This window comes from Pezoporus occidentalis, unplaced genomic scaffold (assembly GCF_034315485.1).
Source record: "Pezoporus occidentalis ecotype Australia unplaced genomic scaffold, CSIRO_AGI_Poc_V1 ctg117, whole genome shotgun sequence".
NCBI lineage: Eukaryota > Metazoa > Chordata > Aves > Psittaciformes > Psittacidae > Pezoporus > Pezoporus occidentalis.
This window is the reverse complement of record NW_026912961.1, coordinates 4,466,217-4,492,873: the sequence shown is the minus strand read 5'-3', so window position 1 is coordinate 4,492,873 and position 26,657 is coordinate 4,466,217. Positions and strand designations below refer to the sequence as shown.

The 26,657-nt window shown below is 35.3% G+C and overlaps 1 protein-coding gene across 1 annotated transcript in view; it reads left to right on the top strand.

Annotated features, from left to right (window-relative positions):
- VPS13A (vacuolar protein sorting 13 homolog A) overlaps nucleotides 1-26,657 on the top strand; it is a 110,169-nt gene that overhangs the window by 6,550 nt on the left and 76,962 nt on the right. The window contains exons 2-22 of the mRNA XM_062640956.1: nucleotides 2,040-2,083; nucleotides 2,498-2,540; nucleotides 3,515-3,610; nucleotides 3,894-3,995; nucleotides 4,637-4,746; nucleotides 5,090-5,149; nucleotides 6,210-6,269; nucleotides 6,498-6,578; nucleotides 7,026-7,083; nucleotides 8,693-8,820; nucleotides 9,047-9,153; nucleotides 9,797-9,968; nucleotides 10,326-10,388; nucleotides 13,871-14,006; nucleotides 14,704-14,798; nucleotides 15,576-15,718; nucleotides 17,018-17,219; nucleotides 17,302-17,416; nucleotides 18,495-18,631; nucleotides 22,851-22,983; nucleotides 23,771-23,888. Of these exons, the coding sequence (XP_062496940.1) occupies nucleotides 2,040-2,083; nucleotides 2,498-2,540; nucleotides 3,515-3,610; nucleotides 3,894-3,995; nucleotides 4,637-4,746; nucleotides 5,090-5,149; nucleotides 6,210-6,269; nucleotides 6,498-6,578; nucleotides 7,026-7,083; nucleotides 8,693-8,820; nucleotides 9,047-9,153; nucleotides 9,797-9,968; nucleotides 10,326-10,388; nucleotides 13,871-14,006; nucleotides 14,704-14,798; nucleotides 15,576-15,718; nucleotides 17,018-17,219; nucleotides 17,302-17,416; nucleotides 18,495-18,631; nucleotides 22,851-22,983; nucleotides 23,771-23,888 (2,203 nt within the window). The remainder of the gene's footprint in view (nucleotides 1-2,039; nucleotides 2,084-2,497; nucleotides 2,541-3,514; nucleotides 3,611-3,893; nucleotides 3,996-4,636; nucleotides 4,747-5,089; nucleotides 5,150-6,209; nucleotides 6,270-6,497; nucleotides 6,579-7,025; nucleotides 7,084-8,692; nucleotides 8,821-9,046; nucleotides 9,154-9,796; nucleotides 9,969-10,325; nucleotides 10,389-13,870; nucleotides 14,007-14,703; nucleotides 14,799-15,575; nucleotides 15,719-17,017; nucleotides 17,220-17,301; nucleotides 17,417-18,494; nucleotides 18,632-22,850; nucleotides 22,984-23,770; nucleotides 23,889-26,657) is intronic.

Here is a 26,657-nt window from a genome sequence, read left to right as displayed (position 1 = left end):
CATTTCATGTAGAATTGTCAAAGCTGCCTTGTTTGAAACACTATTGATACTGCGTTTATTCTCTGCCATTAACAATGTGCTCAGCTAAAATGAGCTGTAGTTCTCTACGACAAAATGTTGTTTGTAAATGCTTGAGATAATAATCCTTACTCATTTTACAGTACCTTGTTTTCAGAAACATTAGGGTTACCAAATTATTGCAGCTTAAGTTACAGTGCCTCAGCTGAAATGTGGCATGTGCCAAACCCTTGATAAATAAGGTGATGTTTGCTTACCTGACGATGAAAGTGAAGAAACCAAACCCAGTTAAACTGCTTTGTGTGTCATGTTTAGAGTTTGCCTGTGAACTTTTTTTATCGTGTCTCTACTGAAGTGCAAAAATTGTATGCCATGCGTGGTAACTTGGTTACAAACCTGAACATTTGCTCTACATACAATTAGAATTATTTGCCCTGAATACAATTACAATTAGTGATGTCATCTTAGAGAAGCAAATGGCTTTTTTTTTTCTCCCCCTTTTTTTGGTGTCTCCCATATAATGAAACTTTCTCTAATGAGTGTTAAGATCAACTTTGTCAAGGAGTAAGTTTAGAGTTGAACCCAATGGTATATAAAACTTGTCATCTTGTTATTACCTACAAACTACGTAGGCTAGTTACAGTTACTAGGGTAGTTACAGACTACTGCTGGAAATCCTTTGTGGAAATCCTTTGATTTTTTTTTTTTTTTTTTTTTTTTCTTTTTTTTCCCCCTAATGTTCTTGTACAGCATAGGTGTGTTGTAAGGCTTAATAGCAGAACCACTAGCTCTCAAAAAATACCTTCTGCATATAGTATTTGTCTGGAGATGCTGGTGGTACCAAGTGCCAGATGTATAGAATTCTGCTGTAAAGTGATAATAGATTGTTGCAATGAATAAATTAAATAATTAAAAACTTTATTTTATGAGTACTACAAGATGGATAGATTACTTTACCTGATCAGCGATTCCACAGCAGTTCGACAGCTTGAGCCAGCTGTTCTAATAAATGTGTATTTGAGATTAGGGTCTGGTTTCACAAAATTGGTGGTACTTTGAACATTAGTCTAATGCCATCAACACTGTACAATGGCAAGGATATTCCTTGCAGTTGGAGCTCCTGTCTGCCCCTATGTTTGGCTATTTCTAACTTGTGTCCCTCAACGGAAAGCATTATTGGGTCAATCAAATCTTCTTTTGCAATCTCAAACTGTATTCATTTCCAGGGCTGTAATCTGCTTCTGGTTTCCTGAATCTCATTTATGCCGCTGCTAAGCTGTATAAGGTGTCTGTTCCATGTTCATGTGTTAACACTATACAACTAGTTTGAAGGTAACCATTGCAGGTGTTCCATCCTTCTTGTAGAATTTGCAGAAGACATTGCTTTGGAGTGTGTGCATGCCATGAGTTTCCTGGTCCCTTCTAATGTTCCTTTTGTATGGCAAGTGTCTGATGCCAAGTATGTTGTAAAATCAAATCATACAAATTCAAATTTTCTGTGTTTACAGGGTATGGAATTATTGTTATCTATAGACATTTAAAAAATTAGATTTACTGAAATGCTTCCTGTGCACTTTTATAAGCCTATAAATACATCTTGCAAATATAAGATCTTTTGAGAGCTAAAAATTCACTCTAAATTTCATGTTGCTAGATTTCCACAAGCACAGGGAGCAGATGGTTGAGGAAAAAGAAGCAAACTTTTAATTTAAAAATGTGTCCTTACAAAATCTGACAGTAATTTCCAACATTTCTAAGAATCTTAGATTTTTTTTTTTTTTTTTTCCCGTGGACATGCAAACTCCATCAGAAAATAGCAGATACTATTTTATAGCATGAATGAGCAGTGTGTTCTTAATAACCTTTCATGGGTGTTTGAGGTGCAGGTTGTGGGTATCTTTTAAAGCAAATAGTTGAAGTAGCACAGGTCAGGGACTAATGACTCAGGCTTTGGGATATTTAGCGAGGACCACAGCTACTTTGCTTATTATAGTTTTACTTATTGGCTTCTTGTTTTTTAGGAGCTGTAGCACTTAAGAATCTTGAAATAAAAGAAAATGCACTGGTAAGTTAGTGAAAATAAAATTATTGCAAAAATGATTCTTGAACTTCTGGGCTTTATGTGTTTTTTTGGCTCATATTTAAGGTACACTGTATTTTAAGTGTAAACTTACTGGGTTTTTTTTTTCCTCTCCACTTGTCTGGGTTACCTAATTAATTTGAGATTAAATTTAAAGGTGAAGGTGTATGCTGGCTTCATTTAGCTTTATTTTTTTCCAAAACGAAACCCTGAAAAGCTGAAAGAATGTATTGAGGTCAAAAGCAAACATATGGCTTACTTGTCCCATTATATTGTTTTTTTTCAGTGGTTGAAAGGTAAACTCGTTAGCTTTAAGGTTATCATCTTTTTTTTTCTAATATGGGAACATTTCACAAGTTGCTGAAATGAGCTTTAATGTCCTAAAACACTTTTTTTCAGAGTCAGCTGGATGTGCCATTTAAAGTTATAGCGGGACATATTGGTAAGTTACATTTCACCATACACTCATGCAGGAGTTATTAAACATACTGCTTTTCCTTGCAAGTCACCCTAGGCATGCTGAGCAAGTAACTTACCACGTTTCCTTGATTTGAATGCTTTGTACACTCTGAAGTTTGTTTCTTCTGAAGAAAAAAGCGTTTGAAGCAGCTCATTTCCTTAAGCTGAGGTGGCAAAGTTAAAATATACTGGAGTCCTGTCTAATCAGCTTAATATTGATAAGAACCCAACACAGCAAAGACGAGCAACTGATCAGGGCTAGTTCTCATCCCTCAGAAGGATTTTGCCTTCCACGTCCTTTTCTATCCTCCTTCCCTGTTTTTGTTAATATGGGAAGTTCTCTCATTGCATGTTGGTTGTTTTGTAAAAGTTAGTGGTTTCTTAAAGCAAACTAAGTCTAAACCCATTATATTTTCCTTAATCTACCCTGGAAGTATGTGTTTTCTCTGACTGATTTCATAGTTTATTAAAATTAGTACTTTTGTGAAGAGTCAGAGACTCTGTAACCTCACACTCCCCATGTTTACAAAACATACACACTACTTGAAGACTCTCTTCCACAGAAAAATAAAGAAAAATATGTACTGGGGAGTATTTAGCTGGCCGATCATATAGAAGCTGCCCATGCTTTGCTTGTTTATGAGGATGCTGCATTAGGTTTGCAAGGAGGGAGAGGTTGCTGTTAGGAGTAAGAAATGTAATTTGAGGGGGGAAAAAAGAGAGGACCTGTATACTTCATAATTCTGCTCATGGAGAAACTTGCCACATGTTCATTTGTGTCCTGTGTAAAACAAATAACCTAAAGGACATGTGCCTCAATTGCACTGTTTTTTTTTTTTTCTGTCCGATAAAGTAATTGTTCAGAGGTTTTGTGGTTAAATGTCAATTACCTTTTAAATATTTTTGTTTTCCAGTCAACTAACTGTATATCTCAACCTTTTTCTTTTGTGTTTGTAGGTCAACTTAACTTACAGATTCCGTGGCAAAACCTTTATACTCAGCCTGTTGAGGCAGTTCTTGATGGAGTTTATTTGCTTATTGTGCCTACAGCCAGTAAGTTAATGTAGAGGAAAAAGCAAATATAGATTGATGTGGTTTCAAAGGAATCTGGAATGGGTTGATCCTGCTTTCATGAACTTTTTGTCTGATAAATAGTCCTAGCAAATGCAATTAGATAATGGGAATGGGGTGTCTTTCAGTAGTTTACATTTAGTCACCTAATTTTTTTGATCTTATGCAGCTATTAACAAACCATGAAAATTACTGCTTTTGAAACAGCATCTTCTAAAAATATATTTATTTTTTTGTATCATACCTTTTTACATTGTCTATTTAGGTGTAAAATATGATGCTGAAAAAGAAGCCAGGCAGTTCTTGGAAGCAAGACAAAGGGAATTACAAAGAATAGAGGAAGCAAAGCAGAAAATAGCAGACCAAGGTAAGAGTGGGAAAAGGTAATAAAAATAATGCTATTTCTTTCAATTTGTCACTTAAAGTGTTTTAGATTCCTGTTTTCCTCTTGATACTTAAAAATCTGTTAGTCACAGATTTTTAGTTGTTGCTGCCATCAATTCAAGAGCAAGCATCCTGAAAATCAAAAGGTTCAAGCTTTGACGTGATCTGATGTAAATAAGGCTTTTGAACTATTGTTTATGTCATATGTTGCCTGATGCTATTTTCCTGTTCTTTCATAAGAAACAATTTAACTTTGTTTCTAATAGTAAAGAATTACACCTTTTTAAAAATTCTGTTTAATTTGTTCTTTGATACATGTAAAGTCTCATAATCTTGAATTTAACTTCTGGTACTTTCAAGAAATATGTATTGGCCGCCTTGAGTATCAGTGGGTACAAGTCATATTTTTGAACAACCTGATTCTTCAGGCTGGAAGTAATAAAGCTGAAACTGTCTAGTCTGACCATGATTTTTATGGATTATACTGAAAAGACATTTCTATACAACTAGAGTACAGTGTGTTAGAAAATTTAAATATCATACAAACTCTTATGTTTTTGTTTTCTCTAATGTAATTTTTAAAGTACTTTAATGCAAACAAAATATTATTTTCCTTTAACTTAGATAAAGCAAAAGAAGAGAAACAAGACACTTTTGTGGAAAAACTAGTCACTCAGGTTATCAAAAATCTTCAGGTGAAGATTTCCAACATCCATATTCGCTATGAAGATGATGTAAGTATTTTGTATGTCTCAGCATAAGAGGTTCTGCACTCTAACATGAAATTAGGAACCCATCTGATTTCATTTCTTCTAGTTGCTTTCCCTGTCAGGGGAATCCTAGTAAAGTTCTGGGAATTTCATAGTCTTAAAAAACCCCCCAGAACACCTTATAAATGAAGACTGATTAAAAGCTTGCACAGAAGCATGAAGATATTTACAAGCATGTGTCAGGCAAAATAAGATATAATTGTCAGATCTGTGATATATATATATTTAATTGTTGTCTGTTTACTTCCAAATCTAAACTTAGAGCATAAGGTAATCCTTTTTTGATATTTTCCCCCTACTCTGCTAGATCACAAATAGGAATAACCCCTTGTCATTTGGGATTTCACTTCAGAACCTAAGTTTGCAGGTAATTTTATTTTTCATCTTAAAAACATGTTGAAAGTTATGTTTTTGTGTACTGTTGTGGTGTCATAATATCTAATGAAAGTTTGCCTATAATCATGAGCAATCCACAACAGTAACTACTTGGTTTATCAAGTCCAGCATAAATGTTGTGGTGGGGTGCCATTAAAGGTTGAATGCTAGCATTAAAACAGACTTTTGGGAATAAATTAATATATTTCTGCCTGCTGCACTTTATTTTTGCCAAATACCAGGTTTGGGGTTTTTCAATATCTATGAATATTTTACTGAAACTGCCTTGAGCACTGTGAAAGGAAGTCATTACTTGAGATTGGGGAAGGGAGAAAAAGGAGAAAGAGGGTGGCATCTTGTTTCAAACTGGAGCTCAGTTCTTTGATCTGCAAGCTCCACTTTGAAGTGCTAATAGTAGTCATCATAGACTATATACTTTTTTTTTTTTTTTGAAGACTACCTTGTAGCAGCAGTATGCTTATTCTGCCGAGTTGCTCTGATTCAGTAGTTTTTGCTATGTAACTGTTAAAATGTCTTAAGTAAATGTTACTTTCTTGAACTAAGTAGTTGTCTTATGAATGCTTGTTCCCAGCACATTAAGAGGTATTTGCCCTTCCTTTAAACAGTTTTGCATAGTGAATAAAAAAAAATATTATTTCACTCTTGAAAAACTGTAATAGCACATAGTGTTTCTTTTGGGCTCACGCTAAAATGCTACTTCTAGAATTACAAAAAACTTATAGTCCATTGTTTATCTCTTTCCGAAGAACCTGCCAAAAAATAATATTGGTGTAAAGGAAAAGAATTGCATTACTGAAAACAGAACTTTTAAAGAATCTTTTGGTTCTTATGTGTAGCCTGGCAGTCATAGTAGTTAGACGTGTGTGTTTGGGGGGGTAAGTAGCCTTATCAAGTTTCCACTTAAAAGAATGACCCATTATTTTCAGAGTGGTTTAATTATGATGATGTTCCTCTCTTTTTCTGGTTTGTTTTTGGTGATGATAATATGTTGATGTGTTACTGGAATAACTTTTTTTTAAATTTCATTCCAGACCTCAGATCAGAATTGGAATCCATGTTTACATGATGAAACTGCCAAGTTGTTCTACAAGGTACCATATAAACTGTGTGATAAAGAAAGAATTGTTACTAAAATAAGCTAAATTACAGTTCCTTCCATAGAAAGTAAGATCAAGAAAACACTATATGGGCTCTAAAATAAAAGAATGCGGAGTGTTCAGAGGATGTTCTGAATATTTAATTCATCAACACTTTATGAAATCCAAATTATGAATCTAAAATTTGTAGGTATTAATACATAAGTTCTGTTGTATTTTCAGCTTGTACGACTGGATAACCTTTTTGCTTACTGGAATGTGAAATCGGAGATGTTCTACCATGGTGGTAGTGACGAATCGTTGGTAAGGAAAGCATGAGATAATGTATCTAGTATTGTAGTTCATACTGTGAAGCATAGAGCATGCTTTACATTCATTTCTGCTTCCATTTATGTTAATCAATGTCCTCAAGAATTGTCTTGTTACTAATAGCTTTTTTAGGAAAACCAGTGAATTTTAAGATTTTTACATGATGGAAGTACAACACCTATCTGAGGAAGTTAAAAAAAAAAAAAAATGTCCGTTGCCAGTTACAAAAATTACACACAATACGTGGTAATCTCACTGTTTTTAGTGATTTTTATCAGCTAAAAATAGAAGTCTCATGCCGTTTAAAACATAGATGAGTATTTTGATTTAGACTATCAGAGGGATTATCTGAAACCTGTATTAAAAGGCTAACATTTTATGTTTTAAAACTTTATAATGAAATAAAAACACAACTTGTTTTTAACTCCATGGTGTATGTAGGTTAACTTAAAACATGGAGTTGCCAGCCACAATGTGATTCCAGAAGGTTATGATTTTGGTAAGTGGTACTTTATTTGTAATAATGCATGTATACCTTGCTTCTAATTTTTAATGCCTCTCAGAGGTTGCTACTTTGGCTGTTACTCAGGAATCTTAGTAAGGAGTGCAGTTTAGTTCTTTGGCAGGAATATCTGTCTCTCTGACAGTGAATACTGTACCCTATATGTAGCCTTAGAAAGGCTTTGATTAAAATATGAATCTTGAGTCATATATCATTCTGATGAAATATCATACATAAATCCTCCTTGTTCACATTCACTGGTAATTCATTATTTTAAGAAGTTTAGCAATAATATGTGCATCATTTATGTCTTTTGAATCAGATTGGTTTGAGTAATAGATTAATATTTTTGAGGTCACCTGCCTTATGTGAAGTGTATCTTTTTTCATTAGAGGTGGAAACAGTAATCACAAAACTTTGAAACATCAACATTATTTTATTTTTTACAGTTGCTATATTGCACATTATATTGCTTTGAGTGTTGCTTACTTTAGTCCCAAAGTTGCATTGGGTCCACTCAAACATGGTGATTATTTACTTTTCATTGTGTGGAAAATACATGGGTTTTATTTTTCATGTGCGTCTGTGTGATTGTTAGTAACTGTTTACAAGGCAGAATGGCCATTGAAGTGCCTTGTTCTTTAGCAAGCAAGTCCTCAGTTCACTATAGCCAGGGTTTAAAAGGGCACTGTTAGGTTTATTGGCTTTTCTTGCTGCCTTTGCCTGAAAGGGAAGCCTTCTGTGTCTCTTGCTTTGACAGAGACCTGCTTTGCCAGGGACTATTTAATAATTTCTTCTGATTTCTTACCTGTTTTTTTCAGTTGTTAGTTTTGACTCTTTATTTTACAAGAAAATAAGTTAAAACATCATCAGTTGTCTAAAGTTTTTGTAATTTGATCCAAATGCAAACGTAATGCTTACACATAGGAAGGATGAAAAATTAAGATTAGTAAATTAATATAGGGAGAAAATTAATAGAAATGCTACCATATAAAATGTGCAGCTAAAAGTAAATAAGCGTCAAGAAATACAGGGCTTAAAATGAAACAAAAGTAATTGTTGTAAACATAGTTTCATCTTGCAAAAATGTCTGTTTCCATTTGTATGAACCCCTTAGTGAATTTAGAATATTTGCTATGTAGATGGTCTATCAGTATTTCTGTTGAAATCAAAGATATTTTATTTGATAAAAATAGGATTTACGCAAATTAATGTAATAATACATGAATTATTATTCTTAGATCAGTTGTTGAAACAGTGGAAATGCTGATCTAGACATGGCTTTGAATGCCTGATATTACTGAATTGAGGAACAGATGAAAACTTTCTGCTCTCAGTATTTTTTCATGTGATGTAATTTGCTTTATCTGGGATCTGTATTAATTTTTTTTCATGCTTACTTGGGCTTGGATTTATTCTACAGATGTTGCCAGAATGAAACTGGAAATTGAGTGTAGATTGTATTACATTTAAAGATATGTTGATGAAGTCTAGGATTTCAAAATTAATAATCTGTCATAACTTTAGCTCTGATAAGCGTTATGTATCATTTATAGCAGTCTTAAATAATTTAATTGCACTTTTAATGTCAACTTATGTTTTTTAGTATTCCGCCCAATTTCAGCTAGAGCCAAACTCCTTATGAATCCTCGATCTGATGTTGACTTTTCCTCACCAAAAATGGATTTAAATGTAAATTTACAGGATATAACTGTTGAATTCAACAAGCCACAGGTATAAACTATTTTTCTGAAGTTAGATGTAATGTGGTAAAAATGTTAGTTTGCAAGAATAAGAAAAGCAGTCTGAGATTTTCTAATAAACAGAGAATCGATTTACTTAGTCTTGTTTTTCTTTGTAAATTATTTTCTTTTTAAAGAAAAGCTTGATTCACATTGTTCTCAGAAAGATAACAGTTTGATTTTTTTGTTGTTGTTGTTGTTGTTTTTTGTTTTTTTAGTACTTCAGTGTTATGGAGCTTCTTGAGTCTATTGATATGATGACTCGAAATCTGCCATATAGGAAGTACAGACCTGATGCTCCATTGCACAACAATGCCAAGACATGGTAGGTTACCTCAGACTTTGTAAACAATTTGTTAGTTATTAATTTGAAATAATTGCCAAGTGATTGTTTCTCACCAGAGGAGATTAGAGCTCACTTCCTTCTGAAACTAAGGGTTTTCTTTGTTTTTCTGAAACTAAGAGTGTTTAAAAAAAAATGGTGAGGATCTCAAACCAAGGGTGGGGACATGATATTTTAAAGCCTTCCTTAAAGATCATTATCAGAAACTGAAGTCAATTGGATTTTAATATCCTAACTCTGTTTTAATGAAGGACACTGTGTTATATGTTAGGTACTATTACAAGTAGATAGCTGTTATCTGCAAATAGACAAACATTGTCAACACAGATGGCAGAGATTTGATTCTTTTCAGAAAATTCCTTGCAAATATGCTTTCACACACACATATTTGTGGCCATTTTTTGTAGAAGGTTGCTTTTTAATTTCATGAAATAGAAATCAAGTCAACTTTGTGGAGAAAAATAAAATCTTTGGGTTCCTCTGTTGATCAGAAGTGTGATTATTAGAAAAGGGATTTTACTTTCTACAACTTGAAGTTGTATTTAGTGGGAGTCTCCATAGCTCTAGGTGCCTGTTCAATACACAAAAATGAATGCGAGCTATACTTCATTTGTCTTTGCTTTAGGTGGAAATATGTTATTTATGGCATCCTTGAAGTAAATGTTCAACCTAAGCTCCAAATGTGGTCATGGGAACATATTCGGCATCATAGGAAACAAGTGAAGAGCTATAAAGAGATGTATAAAACAAAGATAACATCAAAAAAACCTAATGAAGAAATCCTAAAATTATTGGAGGTTAGCCTTTTTTCCATTAAAGGCATAAATACTGTTCTCCTTGCTGTTTCCTTAAACTTAAATGTTTATATGTTCATAAAAGTCAGTGCTAAGTTAAACTTTCAGTGCCCAAACTTGCAACTTCATCAGTACCTTTTCCTGTGAATAGTATTAATAAACATACTAGATAATTTTTTAAATTAGTAACTGCAGTGAAGGAAAACTTAAACTGATGTGCTTTTCTTTTCCAGATTTAAGTTTTCAGCTTGAGCAAATTAACTTGCACTGAAAGTTGTTTACTGTCATTCCCTGTAAAACTGAGCCATAAAATGTAACCAAATGAAATTGTAAAAAAGTAATCTCTCACCTTCTTTCTAGGAATTTGAAAAGGCCTTGGATATTTTTAACATCACTCTAGCAAGGCAACAAGCAGAAGTTGAGGTAAAATGTCATCATTTAAATGAATCTAAGAATAACTGCAGCACAAGGTTGTGGAGATTTTAGGCAGATGCATTTGAGTTTTAGTGATAGAGTTGTGCATCATAAGGTCTATTTTCTTTGTGTTTCCCATTTGTTATTGGAAGGCATAGTAAGTTTCAGCTTGTAATTAAGAAAAAAATAAATAGCTGCATATTCTGCTTCCTCAGAATAACTGATCTGGGATAAATTTCTTTCCACTTTTGGTGAGGAACATCTACTGTGGAAAATACAGTCAAAGTATGATGGCATAAGTCAAATTGGAAGCAATTATACTCAAAGCTTCAGGCTTCCCCCCCCAACTCTCCAACCCAGACTGTTAGTATATTTCTTTCTTCCTGATACCTTGTTATGTAGGCTGAACACCTCTATGTGTAGTATGTGGACCTTTTGTTACTGTTTGCAAATAATTCGGAATACAGCAAATGCAGAATACATTTAAGTTGATAATCGCAATTAGACAAGACAATGTGACTTGAGTAGTTACAGTTGTTAGCCTTGTTTTTCCTAGGTTAATATACTGCTTAATTTTCAGTGTAGTACTAGCCTGAGCATCATTCCAGGAGACTGAAGTAAAAATCTGTATAAGCTTTCTGAAACCTGCAGTCACCTTTCTCCATTAATTATCAATGTGACTAAAAGTAAACAAAATACGGTATTTAGAATCTGAAATAGTATACTGATAATTAAACTTCGTGATTGTCAATAATTTCTTAATGGCAGTGCTTGATTTTTTTTTTTTCCCTTCTCTGTGTGTGTGGAGTATATTAAGTATGGCATGAAAGCTGCTGTGATAGATATGGTGGTTCTAAACCAAAACTCTAAACAGCAATATATGAATATGATTTTTCCTTCTAGTTGTCTGTATATACAACCACATTTGGATGCTTGTATGATTTTAATTCAGACTTTTACAGAACCAGAAGACAGGTTCATGTCTCTCCCTTTCAGATGCTTGGCTGACCTGGTGTGCTTTTCACCAGAAGTTTTTGGGATTCTTTTTTTTTGTTTGCTTGTTTTAGTTCGTGCTTGATTTTTGTATGTTTTTATGTTGTGACACATAGTTTCTTTGGTTTTATCTTCTTCCTCCTACTTTTTGCAAGGTGACAGAGATCCCAGAGTATTTCCTGTCTAGTTTTATTCGTCTTTTCTCCAGTGTGACCATGCTGCATTCCCGACTGCTTTCCCGTCCTGAGTTTTAGATAGGTTTCTGTAATGCTTATGATAGGTTGCAAGCAAATGTATTTTCATTTGTTTGGGCTTTTAAAAAAGCCTTGTATTTGAAAAGTGTTAGAAAAGCATCTTACAGGGTCTGCTAGCTAACTCTGAATTTATTTCCAAGTATTGAAATCAGTCAGTGATTCTAAACTGTGTTCTACCTCAATCTATCAGTCAGAAGCCCTCTCATTGTTACCAGGTCTCAAAGGACTTGTAAGAGGCAAATCTGCCACTAGCTTGGTATCCTGACAGCTAGCCTTGAGTCTACTAGAAAATTAAAGGAGCACCCTTTAGACATGGGCCGAGTAAAGACAGATAAAGGATCCTACTGTTAAGCATTTTTATTTTCTTAAAAACATACCTTGCAGTTGAATTTCTAAGGCTTTCTTTTCTGTAGACTTAGAAATTAAAATGCCTACAGCTCACACTTGCGAACACTGTACCATCTGATTTTCTGGGAACTTTGTAGCAAGAGCATTATATTCCATTCCATATATATTCCATTCCATATTATATTCCTTATATATCCCATTCCATATTACATTATGCCACTTTATGATCTTTATCACTAGTACAACACACCAACTTCAGTGAGCCAAGTGTCATGTCTGTGTTGGAGAAATTTTGTGCTCTCAATCTAGAGAAGACTTTACAGGTGATTCACCTTAATTGGAATACAGGGTGATGTTCTCCCTTTCTTTTAGTGAAAACAGTTTACCTCGCGAATAATTCCACAGACTGTGACTGTATTCATTACTAAACTGTTGTAAATGGAGGACAGGGAAAGCTCATCAAGATTTCTTAAGGAAATATCTTTGGTTCCAGTACTACACAAATGTTTTCTTCATCCTTGCAGAAGTACAGTTGCCCTCCCTTCTCTATGTAGCCTCTCTTACCTTAGACTCTAGTGTCAGCTGCTGCCTCAGACACAATGAGAATCATAGATTTGAGCGTCACTACTTTTTTTCCATGGTAGTAGTTCTTCAACGCCAGCTCTTTGGTGTCCTAGAAACCTCTGATTTCAAGGGTTTAACAGCCATTGTTTCTAACGCTCTGTCCATTCTTTCCTTGAACTGTTCACTGTAACATCTGCTTAATGACTTGGTATCCTGGATAAAGAGTACTTTGTAGAATTTTGTTCAAATTTTTTGAGGCCTTGTGTTTAAATGACATCTGCATCATCTCTCTGGGCTGAATCAACAGCATCAGTTCAGAAGCCTTTACTTTTTTATGGTGATTTCCATTGGCCTGTAGGTGGATAGATGTGACAAGTCCCTTTAAAATTCTGATTTATAGCCAGCTGTTTTCCCTAGTTGTGCTGCAGAAAGGTCTTGGGCTTTTTCAATGCTGAGAAGGGATCTCTGTCTCACTCACTTTGGGTATCACAATTACTGGAGCATCTCTAAATTCAGGGCTTATCTGCAAGTGTTTGTCTTTCTGGATCATAGTAGTCATGAAGAAAAAAAAATTGGTTTGTTTAGTCCACTACAGTTTGAGGACTCCTCTGTCTCTTAGATCACTTGATGGTCATTTGCTGTCCCTTTTGCCAAGCTTTCAGTGCTCAAATCTGGATGTAGTTTGCACTTCTTGGAGGACCCAGTATTGGAATAATCATTGGCATCAGACAGGATGTCCCTGGTTGTTGAAATAGTGGATGTGGGAGGAGGGAGTGCTTCGTTGCTGTTACAGCTGCATATATCAGGTCCAGAAGCAGTTTTCTGTATTCCTTAGAGTAAGTACTGTATTACAAGAGTAATTTTTTTTTTTTTTATTATTGCTTTGGACATCTATCTTGAAATGAAAAATAAAGGGATCATTTAAAATTTGGCCTGTGCTGGCTATTTAATTGCTTATGTATGTATTTTTAATGATTCCTTATAATTGCACTGTTGTAGTGTAGAGCACAGTCTAATATTGTGCACTTTTTCCTTTTTTTTTGTGTGGTGAGAGCTAAAGAAAAAATCTGCTATGTAAGAAACATTTATTGACTATAAATCAGCTGCTGCTTTTTGCTTGCTTTTTTTGTTAATAAAGGTGGTTGGTTGGTTTTAGGCAAGTGAGAATTAGTATGATGATGCACTGTGTACTTGAAAAAGTTATTAAACAAAAAATAAAAAATAAGATGTTGCTTTTCTTGATGATTGATGATGTTTTCATGTGTTAGAGCAAGTCTTGAGTCTATAATTTTCTTACAAAAATTACTTGTTTGAAAATTTCTTAATTTTCAGGCAGCTAAGGCTGGATTAAAAATCTACAGACCAGGAGTGAAACAAGATGATGAAAACTCTGGTGGCTGGTTTAGTTGGATATGGAACTGGTCAGGTGAAAAAAAGCAGGAACAAAACCAAGAAGTAAAAGGTTCAAGTATGTTCACTTAGTGTTGTTTGTTTTTTTTTTTCTGGTGTTCCCCCCCTCCCCCCCCCAGCTAGAAATTACTTTTAGAATAATGTGTCCCTAGCAATGGAACATTGCATTTGTTTAATATTTGGGCTGTCATATTATTGACATTTGCATTTACTCTTTGCCTTTTTTTCGCTGATAAAGTTGTTAATTGCATGTTACAGAGCTACCTTACAGTTCCTTCAAAAGTCTCTCTGAGCTGTCTTTGTGCATTCTTCTGCTGCAGTTTTCGCGTTTGTCTGCATAGGGTAGTGTGTATGGGTACTTGAAGAAAGTGCTGTAAAACAGTAGCAGTTAGTGCAACATAATTTTACTTCCATTTGTTTTATAATTTGGTTATTTCATACGGTGTATTAGAGTTTGAATCACTTAAGTACATACTGGACACCTAGTGAAGGTTGTGAAACACAAAGTAAATCGAAAAAGTTGCTTCTGTTGCTTAGCAGGCTTGGAAATAGTGTAGGTCACAATAAAAGTATAGCTGCATTTTAAAGCATGCTTTAGGACACTCAGGTAATTTAAACTGCAGAGATTTTGCTTGGATTTAGGACAATATTAATGGTATCTGCTGTAAGTTACAGAGCTACTGGAAAGTATATAACAGTATTTTCATTTTTGAGATACCCGTGCTGAGTTTAACTAACCTCCTGCAATGTGACAGGTCTTGAAGAGCTGATGACACTTGAAGAGAAGGCTAAACTTTATGCAGCAATTGGATATAGTGAAACAGCTGTGGATCCAACCCTTCCAAAATCGGTGAGTCAAAACCAGCTGTGATCCCAAACAATTGGTAGCTTTGTCTGCTAACAAAAGTGTACAGAAATAATCACCCTTAAAATTACTTAAAGCTGTCTTTATATTTGAATACTACTCTGACACTTCTTACCTAAGTTACTGCAGTCTGGCTTTGTGTAGTTTTTGGAAGGTGGTTGTATAGCTTACTTTGGATATTATGAGAAAGTTCAAAAAGAAATTTTGCTTACTAAAGTTAAATAAAATCATATAAAGTAATACATTGGTATTTAAGTTATGAAATGCTTCATACCCTCTTACAATTTTGAGGGTTTTTTTTGTTTGTTTTTTTTTTTAAGATAGCACGCCGAGAGATTCTCCGGGATCTTAAATATGAGTGATAGTACATGAGGTAGAGTAGATTAGTTATGAAGTAGAGTAGGTTATATAAGAGAAGAGGTGAATAAAGGACTATAGTGAGTAAGAGCAACAGTTTGAACCATTCAGAAACAGTCTAAGTAGTTTTTATGTGAGGTACCATGTATGGTACAGTGGACACCTTCCAGGTCTACATGAGAGGCCTTTTAACTCAAAATGTGGTGTAGAGACACCAGTCATGTTTGTAAGCATAATAAACTCTTCTATAACCCTGCCTTTTCGTAATAACTAATTTGGAATGACTTTTATACCAGCTATAAGTTATTTATAGCACCAGAAACATAGTATCAAACCGGTATTTATGGTTTTCATCTCTTCATAAACTGTATTTGTGATCCACTGTTGTTTTTCCTTCATATCTAGTATGAAGCCATGAAGTTTTCTGTGAAGTTACTAAGCATGTCTATATCAATAAGGGAAAGCAAGCAAAGTCCCGAGCTGGTAGAATTTGCATTAGCTGGCTTGAGTACAGTATTTACCCAGCGACCAGGCGCACAAGCAATAAGGTGAACTTTCTTTGTCAGACTGGTTTTGCTCTCTATGAAACGTTGATGATGGCTAATAAACATTTTAAGACTCTGCTATGATTTTTAACTTCCATATTTCACTGTCTTTTCTTGTGCAGTTTAGCAGCAGAATCATTCTGCAACTGATGGATGAAGTATATGCAGATGGATACAGTTTCTATGATTTAAAGTTCTCTCTGGCTTCAGACTATTTTGTGCCACTACAGATTTTCTCCTTTTTTTCAGTTTAGCATTGTTTCATACAAGAAAGCCATTTACTAACTCATTTCTTGCTTTGAAAAGTGACTATTAACTCCTTTTGAAACTTTATGTGAGTATCTGATCTTGTAACCACTTGTATAGTAAGGTGATCTTGTACATGTATATAGGCATTTAACATGATTGAAGGTTCTTGAGCTTTCAGTTGAGCCTTTAGATTTGCAGACGAAGGCTGTAACAGATGATTTTGGCTTGTTTTTGTGCTCACAGTAGATGATGAAAAGCAGCAGTATGTAATATTTTACTTTCATTTCAAATTTAATGACTTAAAAATATAGCTTTCCTGCTTTAAACCTTGTCCCTTCTCTTTTGATATTAAGTTACTATTGGTCTTATGGAGTTCTATGCCTAATTTAAATCTTGCTTGCAGCTTTTCTGTTTATTCCCCTGCTCATCTAAATAGTCCTACTAATGCATTATACTGAGAAAAAGGAAAGAGAATATTATAATTTTACATTGAAACTTTCTTTTAAGTGTTGGGAGATGAAGATATTTTGTTGAAAGCTGTTAGAGGTAAGCATGGTAGTGAAAGAACGTAAATCCAGCACCTAACTAATACTTCCTCAGAGTAATGAGACTGTTAATGTTGTGTGCTAGTGGTGTTTCTTTTATTTCTCTGCACTGGAACCCTTCTCTCTGTGCTCTATTTCTGTTCCGCAGAATAAGCTGTGGCATCTAATTCCAGAGCTGATAATACAGAATTCCAGTTTGCATGTCTCTTTCCTGTGCTGACACCTGTCCTAATGAAAAGTGTGTGAAGTGAACAACTTGGTCCCCTTTTCTTAGCAGTGGCTAATAGACACAGAAGATAATGAAATGAAAGACAGTTAGCACATGGGTATATGTCTTATATGCTTAGAAATGCTATTTATATTTGAAGTAGGGTAGTGATACGTTTTTTTTTGTTCAGTTTTTGCCCTTTTTGTTTTTTTCCCAGCTTATTCCTTATACTCTTGTCATCTAATTGTATCTAGCTAGATGGATATTATATACGAACATGCTGCTTACCTTTCTTTACAGATTCGAAACAAAAGTTACCTCACTTGAAGTTACAGGCATGTCCCGAGAAAAGTGTACACCCTGCCTCCTATCTTCTCGAACGGTGTATTCAGATGAGAGTACCTCACTCTTAAGCATAATGTTTGAGACTAATCCTTTGGATGAGAAAGCAGATCAGAGGCTTAGAATAGAATCACAGCCACTGGAAATAGTGTATGATGCTGTAAGTAAATATTTTAATAAGGTATAAATATAAAAAAATCTTAATAGTAAATATTATGTGTATTTTTTTTTTGTTTTAACAGATGACAATAAATAGCTTAGTGGATTTCTTCAGGCCTCCAAAAGATGTCCATTTAGAGCAGTTGACATCAGCAACTCTGATGAAGCTTGAAGAGTTTCGTGAAAAGACATCAACAGGCAAGTGCTGCATGCTCTTCTGATTGCACATTCACACAAATTTTATGTTTTAGGGGTATGAAAATATTACATGTTTACACATGGGGATGAATGGATCCAAGTCATAGCTTTCTAACACAATACCTAAGTAAGTTGAATTCTTCAGTCTCGTTACAAAACATTTGTTCTAGGTATTTGGATAATTTTATGTCTTCATCTTTTTCAACTTCAGCTTCCTTTGTAAAATACACTTAACACCCTGAGATAGTATTTCACTGTCTATTCTGTTCTACTCCCTACAGGGTTGAAAATGGTTTGTTACTTCTAACTTTTCTGTATTGTTCATCTGAGTATCTAAATGGTCTTAATTGTTTCATACTTTAAAAAAACTGATTTGTATTGATATATGACTAATATATTCAGAAATACTGGTCCTGTAATGAAACCTCTAAATCCTTTCCAGAGTTGTTGCTTTTCATCTGCCTCTATACAGGTGTTACCACATTACTTATTCTGCAATAAATATTGATTATATTCATCTGTTTTCCAGTTACTTGGCATTAAAACCGTTACTCAAGTTTAATTTCATTCTAGCTGTTTATCTCTAGAGATCTTATATTTTGATACATGAACGAAAGTGGTGGATACTTTTAAGACTTAATACTGAGATCAGCACTAGTAGTTTGTCCAGTATAGTTGGATACTTCCAGTAAGAACTTCTAGAACAATTAAGTTTTTGAATCTATGGAGCACAGTGGGTTACCCCAGCAATTCCAAGTTTCAGTACAAATTCCAGTTCTTCTTTCATCTGTTGTTCAGTATGAAACTGCTTTGGATTTGTGTTGTGATGTTGTCTCTACTTGTCCATTAGCACTGTTTGCTATCACAATTTCATCTACTTCTTGCTTCTTTAAAGGCTGATGGTAATTATTGGTTCAGAAGAAAACTGAAGAGCATGTGTACCTCTAGTTAAACTCAGTTATCTAGCATTCACAGCTCATTTAAAGTTAGACTTGGATTTCTTTTTCTATCATCTTTTAACTCTGTAGCTTCTGCATGGATTTCTTGGCTTGTATTTACTAATTACATTATTTTTCAGGTTTGTTGTATATTATTGAAACCCAGAAAGTTCTTGACCTCAAAATTAACCTCATGGCTTCATACATCATTGTTCCACAAAAAGGATTCTATGACAATACATCAAATTTACTACTCCTGGATCTTGGTAGTCTTAAGGTATATATTTACTTAGTGAAGTAACTTACTGAAAATGACAACTCAGCTTCTATGTGATTTCCAGTTTCTTAGTATGTGTTTTTTGGTAGTGGTTAAGTAAAAGTTCCTCTTGCAGTTTACATATCAGACATTTATTTTAAACTGCTTTCCAGTTAAGTTAGAAATTACTGAACACTTCTCAGTAGATTCTTTCAACCCAAAAGAATTGTTAGGAAATAATCCTCCCCTGGAATGAAACTACAGTTGATGCTTTGAACTCTTAAGTGGAAAATATCTAGTAATGTTTTACCTTAGAATATAAAAGAGTAAGCTTTGTAGTTATATGATTAAATGGTCTTCTTATTTTTACTATTACTATTATTCTTGTTATCAGTTACCTTTCAGGCATTCAGTTGACTTTAAAATGAGAAAAGTAAACATATTGGCACTTTTTAAAGTAACTTTGATGAAACTGGAGGTATGTTTGAGATACTTTATGCAAGGGAAAAGCTAAAAAGGTAGTTTGTGTTTAAAATTACAATTTAGCACTATAAAATCATAAAGAGACCGTTTTTGCATATTATTAGTGATCTTTTTACTCATTGGTGAACTTGTGTTCTTTCAGGACAAATGATCTTACATGCATGCAGGCAATTAAATTTTCCTTTTTTTTTTTTTTTACTTTAAGTAGGAGTGATTCTTCCACTTACTATCAGTGTAGATTGCTTTACCTGCTTTTTTAGCAGGTAAAACTTTTTAGTAACCTGTTTCAAAGCTTAAAATCTTGTGAAAGTGAAGTAAGATTTTTATATCTCTGCCACAGACTGACTTTTTGAACATGTGAGTGTCAGCTAGAATCATAGAATAGTATGGGTTTGAAGGGACCTTCAAAGATCATCAAGCCAAAACTACCTGCAATGAGCAGGGACACCTTTAACTAGACCAGGTTGCTCAGAGCGCTGTCCAGCCTTGCCTTGAATATGAGACATCCCCTCGTCCAGGGACAGGCGTCGCTAAAAGGTCTCTCTCCACCTTAGAAGCCCCCTTTAATATACTGAAAAATCTCCCCAGAGCCTTCTCCAGGCTAAACAACCGCAAATCTCTCAGCCTTTCATCTCCCTGATCATCTCTGTGGCCTTTCTCTGGACCTGCTTCAACAGGTCCATGTCTGTCTGGTACTGGGGAATCCAGAGCTGAACCCATTATTCCATGTGGGGTCTCATAAGAGTGGAGTAAAGGAATAGAATCACCTCCTTTGATCTGCTGGCCATGTTCCTTTTGATGCAGCCCAGGGTACAGGTGGCTTTCTGGACTCTGAACACACATTGCTGGCTTATACCCAGCTTTTCATCCTCCAGTACCCTCAAGTCCTTCTCCATAGGGCTGCTCTCAATCCCTTCATCCAACGGCCTGTATAGATCACAGAATCATATGGGTTGAAAGACCTTGAAGATGAGGTCCAACCATTAACTAGCACTGCCAAATCCACCACTAAACCATGTCTCTAATGCACCCCATCTACAAGTCTTGTAAGTACCTCCAGGGATGGGGACTCAACAGCTTCCTCAGGCGGCCTGTTCCATTGCTTGACAATTTTTTTGGTGAAGAAATTTTCCCTAATATTCAATCTAAACTTCCCCTGGCACAGCTTGAGGCCGTTTCCTCTTGTTCTATCACTTGTTGCTTGAGAGAAGAGACTGACCCACACCTCACTACAACCTCCTTTCAGGTAACTGTAGAGAGTGATAAGGTCACTCCTGAGCCTTCTCTTCTCCAGGCTAAACACCGCGAGGTCCCTCAGCCACTCCTCAGAAAACTTATGCTCTAGACCCTTCACCCGCTTCACTGCATGCTCCATCTCCTCAGTATCTGTCTTGTAGTGAGGGGCCCAAAACTGAACACAGGATTTGAGATGCAGCCTCACCAATGCTGAGTAGAGGGTGCTGCTGGCCACACTGTTTCTGATACAAGCTGGGATGGTGTTGGCCTTCTTGGGCACAAGCTGGCTCATGCTCAGCTGGCTGTCAACCAACAACCCTGGGTCCTTTTCTGCCAAGCCGCTTTCCAGCCACTCTTTCTCAAGCCTGCAGTGTTGCATGGTGTTATTGTGGCCTAAGTGTAGGACCCAAGTGCAATTGTTGAACATCATATCATTGGCCTTGGCCCATCAATCCAGCCTGTCCAGGTCTCTTGGTAGAACCTTACTTCCTTCAAGCAGATCAACACTATGCCCAACCTGGTATTGACTACAAACTTACTGAGGGTGCACTCGATCCCCTCATCCAGATCACTGATAAAGGTACTAAACAGGATTGGCCCCAGTACTGAACACTGGGTAATGCCACTTGTGACTGGCTGCCAGTGACACCAGGCTAGGAGCTCGGTAATGGCATGGAACAGCCCACCTCCTCCACTCTGCGTATAGGATATTACTTTCAGAATAATATACAGAAGAATATGTTTCCAAGTCAGACTCCAGTAAATGTTCAATATTACTTTTTTTCCTGAAATGCATGAGTAATTTTCATAGTGCATGTGACTCTTGAATTGGTTCCCGTCCTTTAGTAGAGACTCAGCAATACCAAAAGAGAAAAGTTAGATGCCTCTCAGGATATGATGAATAATTCTGTATTCACTTCGAGAGGCATATGCTTAAGAGAGATATGGGTTATTTGTTGAACCGGTATGTTTAATACAAAACAATATCTTTCCCTCAGTTATGTACTGGATAAGGTCAAGTCCAAATGGAGAAAATGGCATATAAAATTAAAACTGTATCTCAATGCTGATGCATAAGTACACTTAATTAAGGTCGCACAGGCAGTATTAATCTGATAATTCTGAATAATCAATCTGCAAGTTTTTTAATGTAAAAGTAGTCATAGTTCAGTACCACTGGAAGAAGAAATGCTGTCTTAGACACTAGTATTTGAGCCTGTTTCACTGTTAACCTTGAATATTACCTGGGTCTGGCAAAAGCAGATGGGGATCCAAAACCATTCAACATTTAAGGATGAGACCAGCCACATTTCATCAGAGATGAAAAACAGAGAGAGCATGTGGAAAGTATGGGCGTCCCAAAGCTGAGTGAACATAAATGATGAACAGTCCAAACTCCCTTTTGCCTTTTACTCAGGATAATACCACAACTAAGTTCAACAAGATTCAGAAATAGATTTTATGTTTCTGAGGTGATTAATGGAGTAATATTTTTATATATAAAAAAACTTCAACAGTTATTCCATTGATTGCAAAAGGTTTGAAATTTTAAGCTTTGGGGTATGAGTCATTGGTGTTGGGACTGGTCTTGTTCAACATCTTAGTTGATGACAGGGACAGTGGGATTGAGTGCGCCCTCAAGCAAGTTTGCCAATGACACCAAGCTGTGTGGTTCGTCTGATATGCTGGAGGGAAGGAATGCCATCCAGAGGGACCTTGACACGCTTGTGAGGTGGGCTGATGCCAACCTTATGAAGTTTAACCATGCCAAGTGCAAGATCCTACACCTGGGTCGCATCAATCCCAGGCACAGCTACAGGCTGGGCAGAGAAGAGATTCAGAGCAGCCCTGTGGAGAAGGACTTGGGGGTATTAGTCGATGAGAAAATGAACATGAGCTGGCTTCATTGTGCCCTTGCAGCCCAGAAAGCCAACCGTATCCTGGACTGCATCAAAAGGAGTGTGACCAGCAGGTCAAAGGAGGTGATCCTGACCCTCTACTCTGATCTGAAGTTCTTTACTGTGAGGGTGGTGAGGCACTGGAACGGGCTGCCCAGGGAAGTTGTGAATGCGTCATCCCTGGCGGTGTTCAAGGCCAGGTTGGACAGAGCCTTCGGTGGCATGGTTTAGTGTGAGGAGTCCCTGCTCATGGCAAGGGGGTTTGGAACTAGATGATGTTAAGGTCCTTTCCAACCCTAACTATTCTATGATTCTGTGATTCTATATCTATTAAAGGAAATTAGTCTACACAAAATATATTGTATAAAACTTCATAGTTTTTTGTTTATTTGTATTTTGCTTCTCTCCTCGAAGGAGAAATGGAGTTTAATACTCTCCATTTTTTGTTTTGATACAGGATATTAAGTTTAGATATCTCCTCTGCTGTGACAGTGGTAACACAGAAGCCCTTATAATGAGGACTTTAAATTTAATCTCTTGTTGTGATAGGGTCAACTATTTGTAGAACTAGTGCTTTGGATATTTTTGAAATTCATTTATACTTTTTTGTGATTCTTTTTAAGATGGAAAGCAAAAGTCGTTCTGATTTATCAAAACTCGCAGTACGACAAAGCACTATTGAAGAGATAATGTCAAGAGCTTATGACAGTTTTGATATCCAGCTCAGCAGTATACAGTTACTGTACAGCAAACATGGTAAGTATTCATGAAAGTAATCTTTTTCTCTAAAAACATTTTGAGGGTTGATGTGCCTTTTATACTTTTAATGTAGCAGTAGAGAATCTTTGAAACATACTTCTTTAAACTATTATTCTAAATTCAGTCCTATGAACATGTAATGAATTTCCAAAACATACCTTCAGGCCTTAGATTCCAACTTTAACGTTTGCTAAATAGATAAACTTAGAACAAATCACTTATTTTTGAAGATGTCTCACTTGATTTGTTGCATAATAGATGTAAGTGTAATTAATTTATGAAATTTTTCTTCAGTGACTTTTCTTTGTATCCTTCCACTTTTAAAGCAGAATCCATGAGTACCTGTAGCTTTGATCCTTTTTTGAGAGTAAAGAAAGGATCAGAATCCCTTATTGGAGGAAACTTTTGCTAGTAATTTTGGAACTTAAAGTGCAGACAGAGTCAGAACCAGGGAAGTCTTAAGCATTTTATTCTTAACCCTCTGATTCCAGAGGGGAATGCAGAGCCTAAATTTTGTGTCATGCATATGAAAAATCTGGTCCTTAGAAACCTGCGGTATGGATGGGTTAGCTCTTTAGATGTGAACAGTGGAAATTAAGTCGTCTTGTTTGTCTGAAATTTGGATCTTGTGTTATATATGTGCATTGACAGAGCTGTAGAAGAGATTTTGTCACCTGAATTTTTAGTAGTATATACTAACTAATATCAGATACTTTAATTCTGTGATATGTGTAATGGGAAAGAATCTCAGTGTTTAAAATGTAGGTTTTCTTTGCTCTTACAGACGAGAAGTGGCAAGAGGCTCGGAAGTTGAAATATTCATCTCAACATATCTTGCAGCCCTTGGATGTAAACCTCGAATTTAGCAGGGCTATGGTCGTTACTGATGCAAGAATGCCCAAGTATGTGTGTTTTCCTATTTTGAAATTTTCATAGTAAACCACTTTCTTTTATTTATAAAAAAGATAATCTGATTATACTTGTGCTATTTTACATTATGAATTGTGGAAGTAAAATACCTTAATTGAGAAAAATAGAGAATAAACCCAAGAAGTTGGGAGTATTGAGGAGGTGATAGAACATTACAGTGATATTAAAAATAGAAGTCTGTATAATGTATTTTAAGATTGTTGTTAAAGATACTAATACGTGTTCTAATTAGGTCTAACAGCTGTATTTCAGTCCTCTTTGAAAATACTGAGGAACTGAAAACATCACAAAAATAATCTGAGAAGTGGTCTGCTCTCATGTTCCCTCTGTTTTACATAAGTTACTCATTGTGTTTATTTACCTACTAGAGACCATTTCTCAGGGAAACAGCTCATAATACATTAAGTTTGGATTTCGGTTAAAAAACCTGGTTATGGAAATTGTGCTCAGAAGAAAATGTGCATTACTATTAGTGATGAAACTTCGATGTTGAAGATCACTGAGTACCAGTGGCAAAGATTTATATGCACACATATTCTGGAAAGTGCATCTTCACTAATATATCTGAAGGACGCCACTAATTAAAAAAATCTGATCAATTTGAAGTACTTGCAAACTACTGTATTAATGCCGTGTGTAATTTGTTTGAGTCATTATTAAGAATCCCTTAGCTACAACAAGCTAGCATATACTTTCTTAACACTGTTGGAAATTTGTTTTTTAGCTACACGCTTCAGAAAATTAATGGCATAAAAATAGACATAGTCTGTTGCAGAAAATTGTTTAGTACAATCAAAAAAATCAAGAGGTAGTTTATGAAATAAAAGAATTACTTTTAATTTCCTCTGTTTATAAAAGGATTTGCTTAGTCAGGAAAGAAAAGCCTTAAAAACAATGTACCTCACCAGTGCAGTGTATTGTGAGCAGAGATCAATGATTGCATGGTACAATGGTGCCACCTTCTGGAAAGCTGGTGGGCCAGATTCTGAATTTTGATGCTTTATGAAACATCTTACTCTTTCCCTCTTTACTTTTTCTCTGTTAGGTGGTGAAAGTGAGATAATAAGGGAAATACAACTCATGGGAATCAGTCTTTTTATGTTATAAAGTCCAGTTAGGGAAAATGAGATTTCTCTTCTATGGTTGTATAACATAATGTCATTTTAATGTAGGTTTGTAATCAACATATCTCCAAGTTATGCTAGTATGACCTGGATTAAAGAATGTTGTTAATGAGAACACCTGTTGCAGTATTGTAGTGCTACCTGTCTGTCTTAGCTAACAGAAGTGTTTCTCTTTTTGGCCGTTTGTATCTAGAGTGATGCTGAAAAATTTTTCCCTAATGGATATTATTTCTGTATTCTGAATTCTCATACTTACTTGACAGTGAATAATTTCTGCCTGTGTCTAGAAATAGACAGGTTTTTCTTCCACTGAGGTAGTAATATTTCTTGGGAATCAGCTGCTCTTCTTTCTCAGTGCCTGTACTGTCTAAAAGTGTTAGCAATGCCACAAACAGCAGTTTGGTACTAGATAAGCATATACCACAGTAAGTTAGTAAGCATAACTAATGCTTTAAATTGCACCAAGAGCAAGTAACTGTTTCAAATCTAACATGTTGATACCATGACTGAACAACAGCTGAACTTGTTCATTTTGTACCTTATTCAGTCTCCAAATGCTTCCAGAATGTATTCTGCAGATGATATTATAATACTCTAGAGTCGCCTACCAGTCTTGAAATGAGACATATAGCAGCTTTTTATCCAATGGTGGAGATTTGCCCTTTTCTGCATAATCTCTTTTTGCTTTTTAATGGTCAGCTAATGTGTTTATGTACAGATACTTAAATACAAATAATTTGGCTCTTGTGATCTGTAGATGACAATGTGTACAAATGATAAAAATTAACTGATAGCTTTTGTGTCAGTAAAAATCTGCTAAACTGTAAATTTTAGTAATTATAGGTGGCTAGGGCATTATGCATCGGTATTGCTCACATCAGTTACACATCTCTGAATGTATTTTTAGTATACATGTAGCTATTCTTTAATATTCTAGTTTTTATAAATATATATGAAGTCAGCATTATATTTTTCCTGAGTTTTTTTTTCTGTTAATGTTTGGAACTGTGCTGTAGAACAGAATAGTTCTGTGGAGGAAGGTGAATGGAAAGATGTTTATTCTACAATAAAAATTAGTACCAGAACTTCTTTGTTTAAAACAATGTAGTATATTTTAATGAATGAGTCCCTTAGTTTAGAGGGCATCTATTTTACTTAAGTTATATAAAAAGCAGGTAATTAGGTTGTCTGTATTTTTTTGATTCTTTAATACTTGTACTTCCTTGGGTGAGCATTGAATCCAGTTGAATTCCTTATTATTATTTTTGAAGAATGAAATCACCAGGACTTTGTACTGGCTTTATTTAGGAAGGCACATTTCTGTGTTGCTGCCTTGAAGAGAATACAAATTAATGTAATTTTCATTTTTTGAAGACTACCACATCAGTTGAAGTGAGGATTGCTAGGTGTCCTAGATTAGTGGAGCACTCAAGTGGTACATAGATAGGTCCTTTCCCGGCCCTTCTCTGTTAAAATAAAAGAACAAACAAAAACAAAAGGTCAAAATTTCTCTGTAACAGAACTGGAAGTAAGAATAAAAGTCAGAACTAGTTGGGAATTGATTACTTTAGAATTTAAGGATGTGAAGGAATTAAATGAACTGTAGAAAACAAGGTA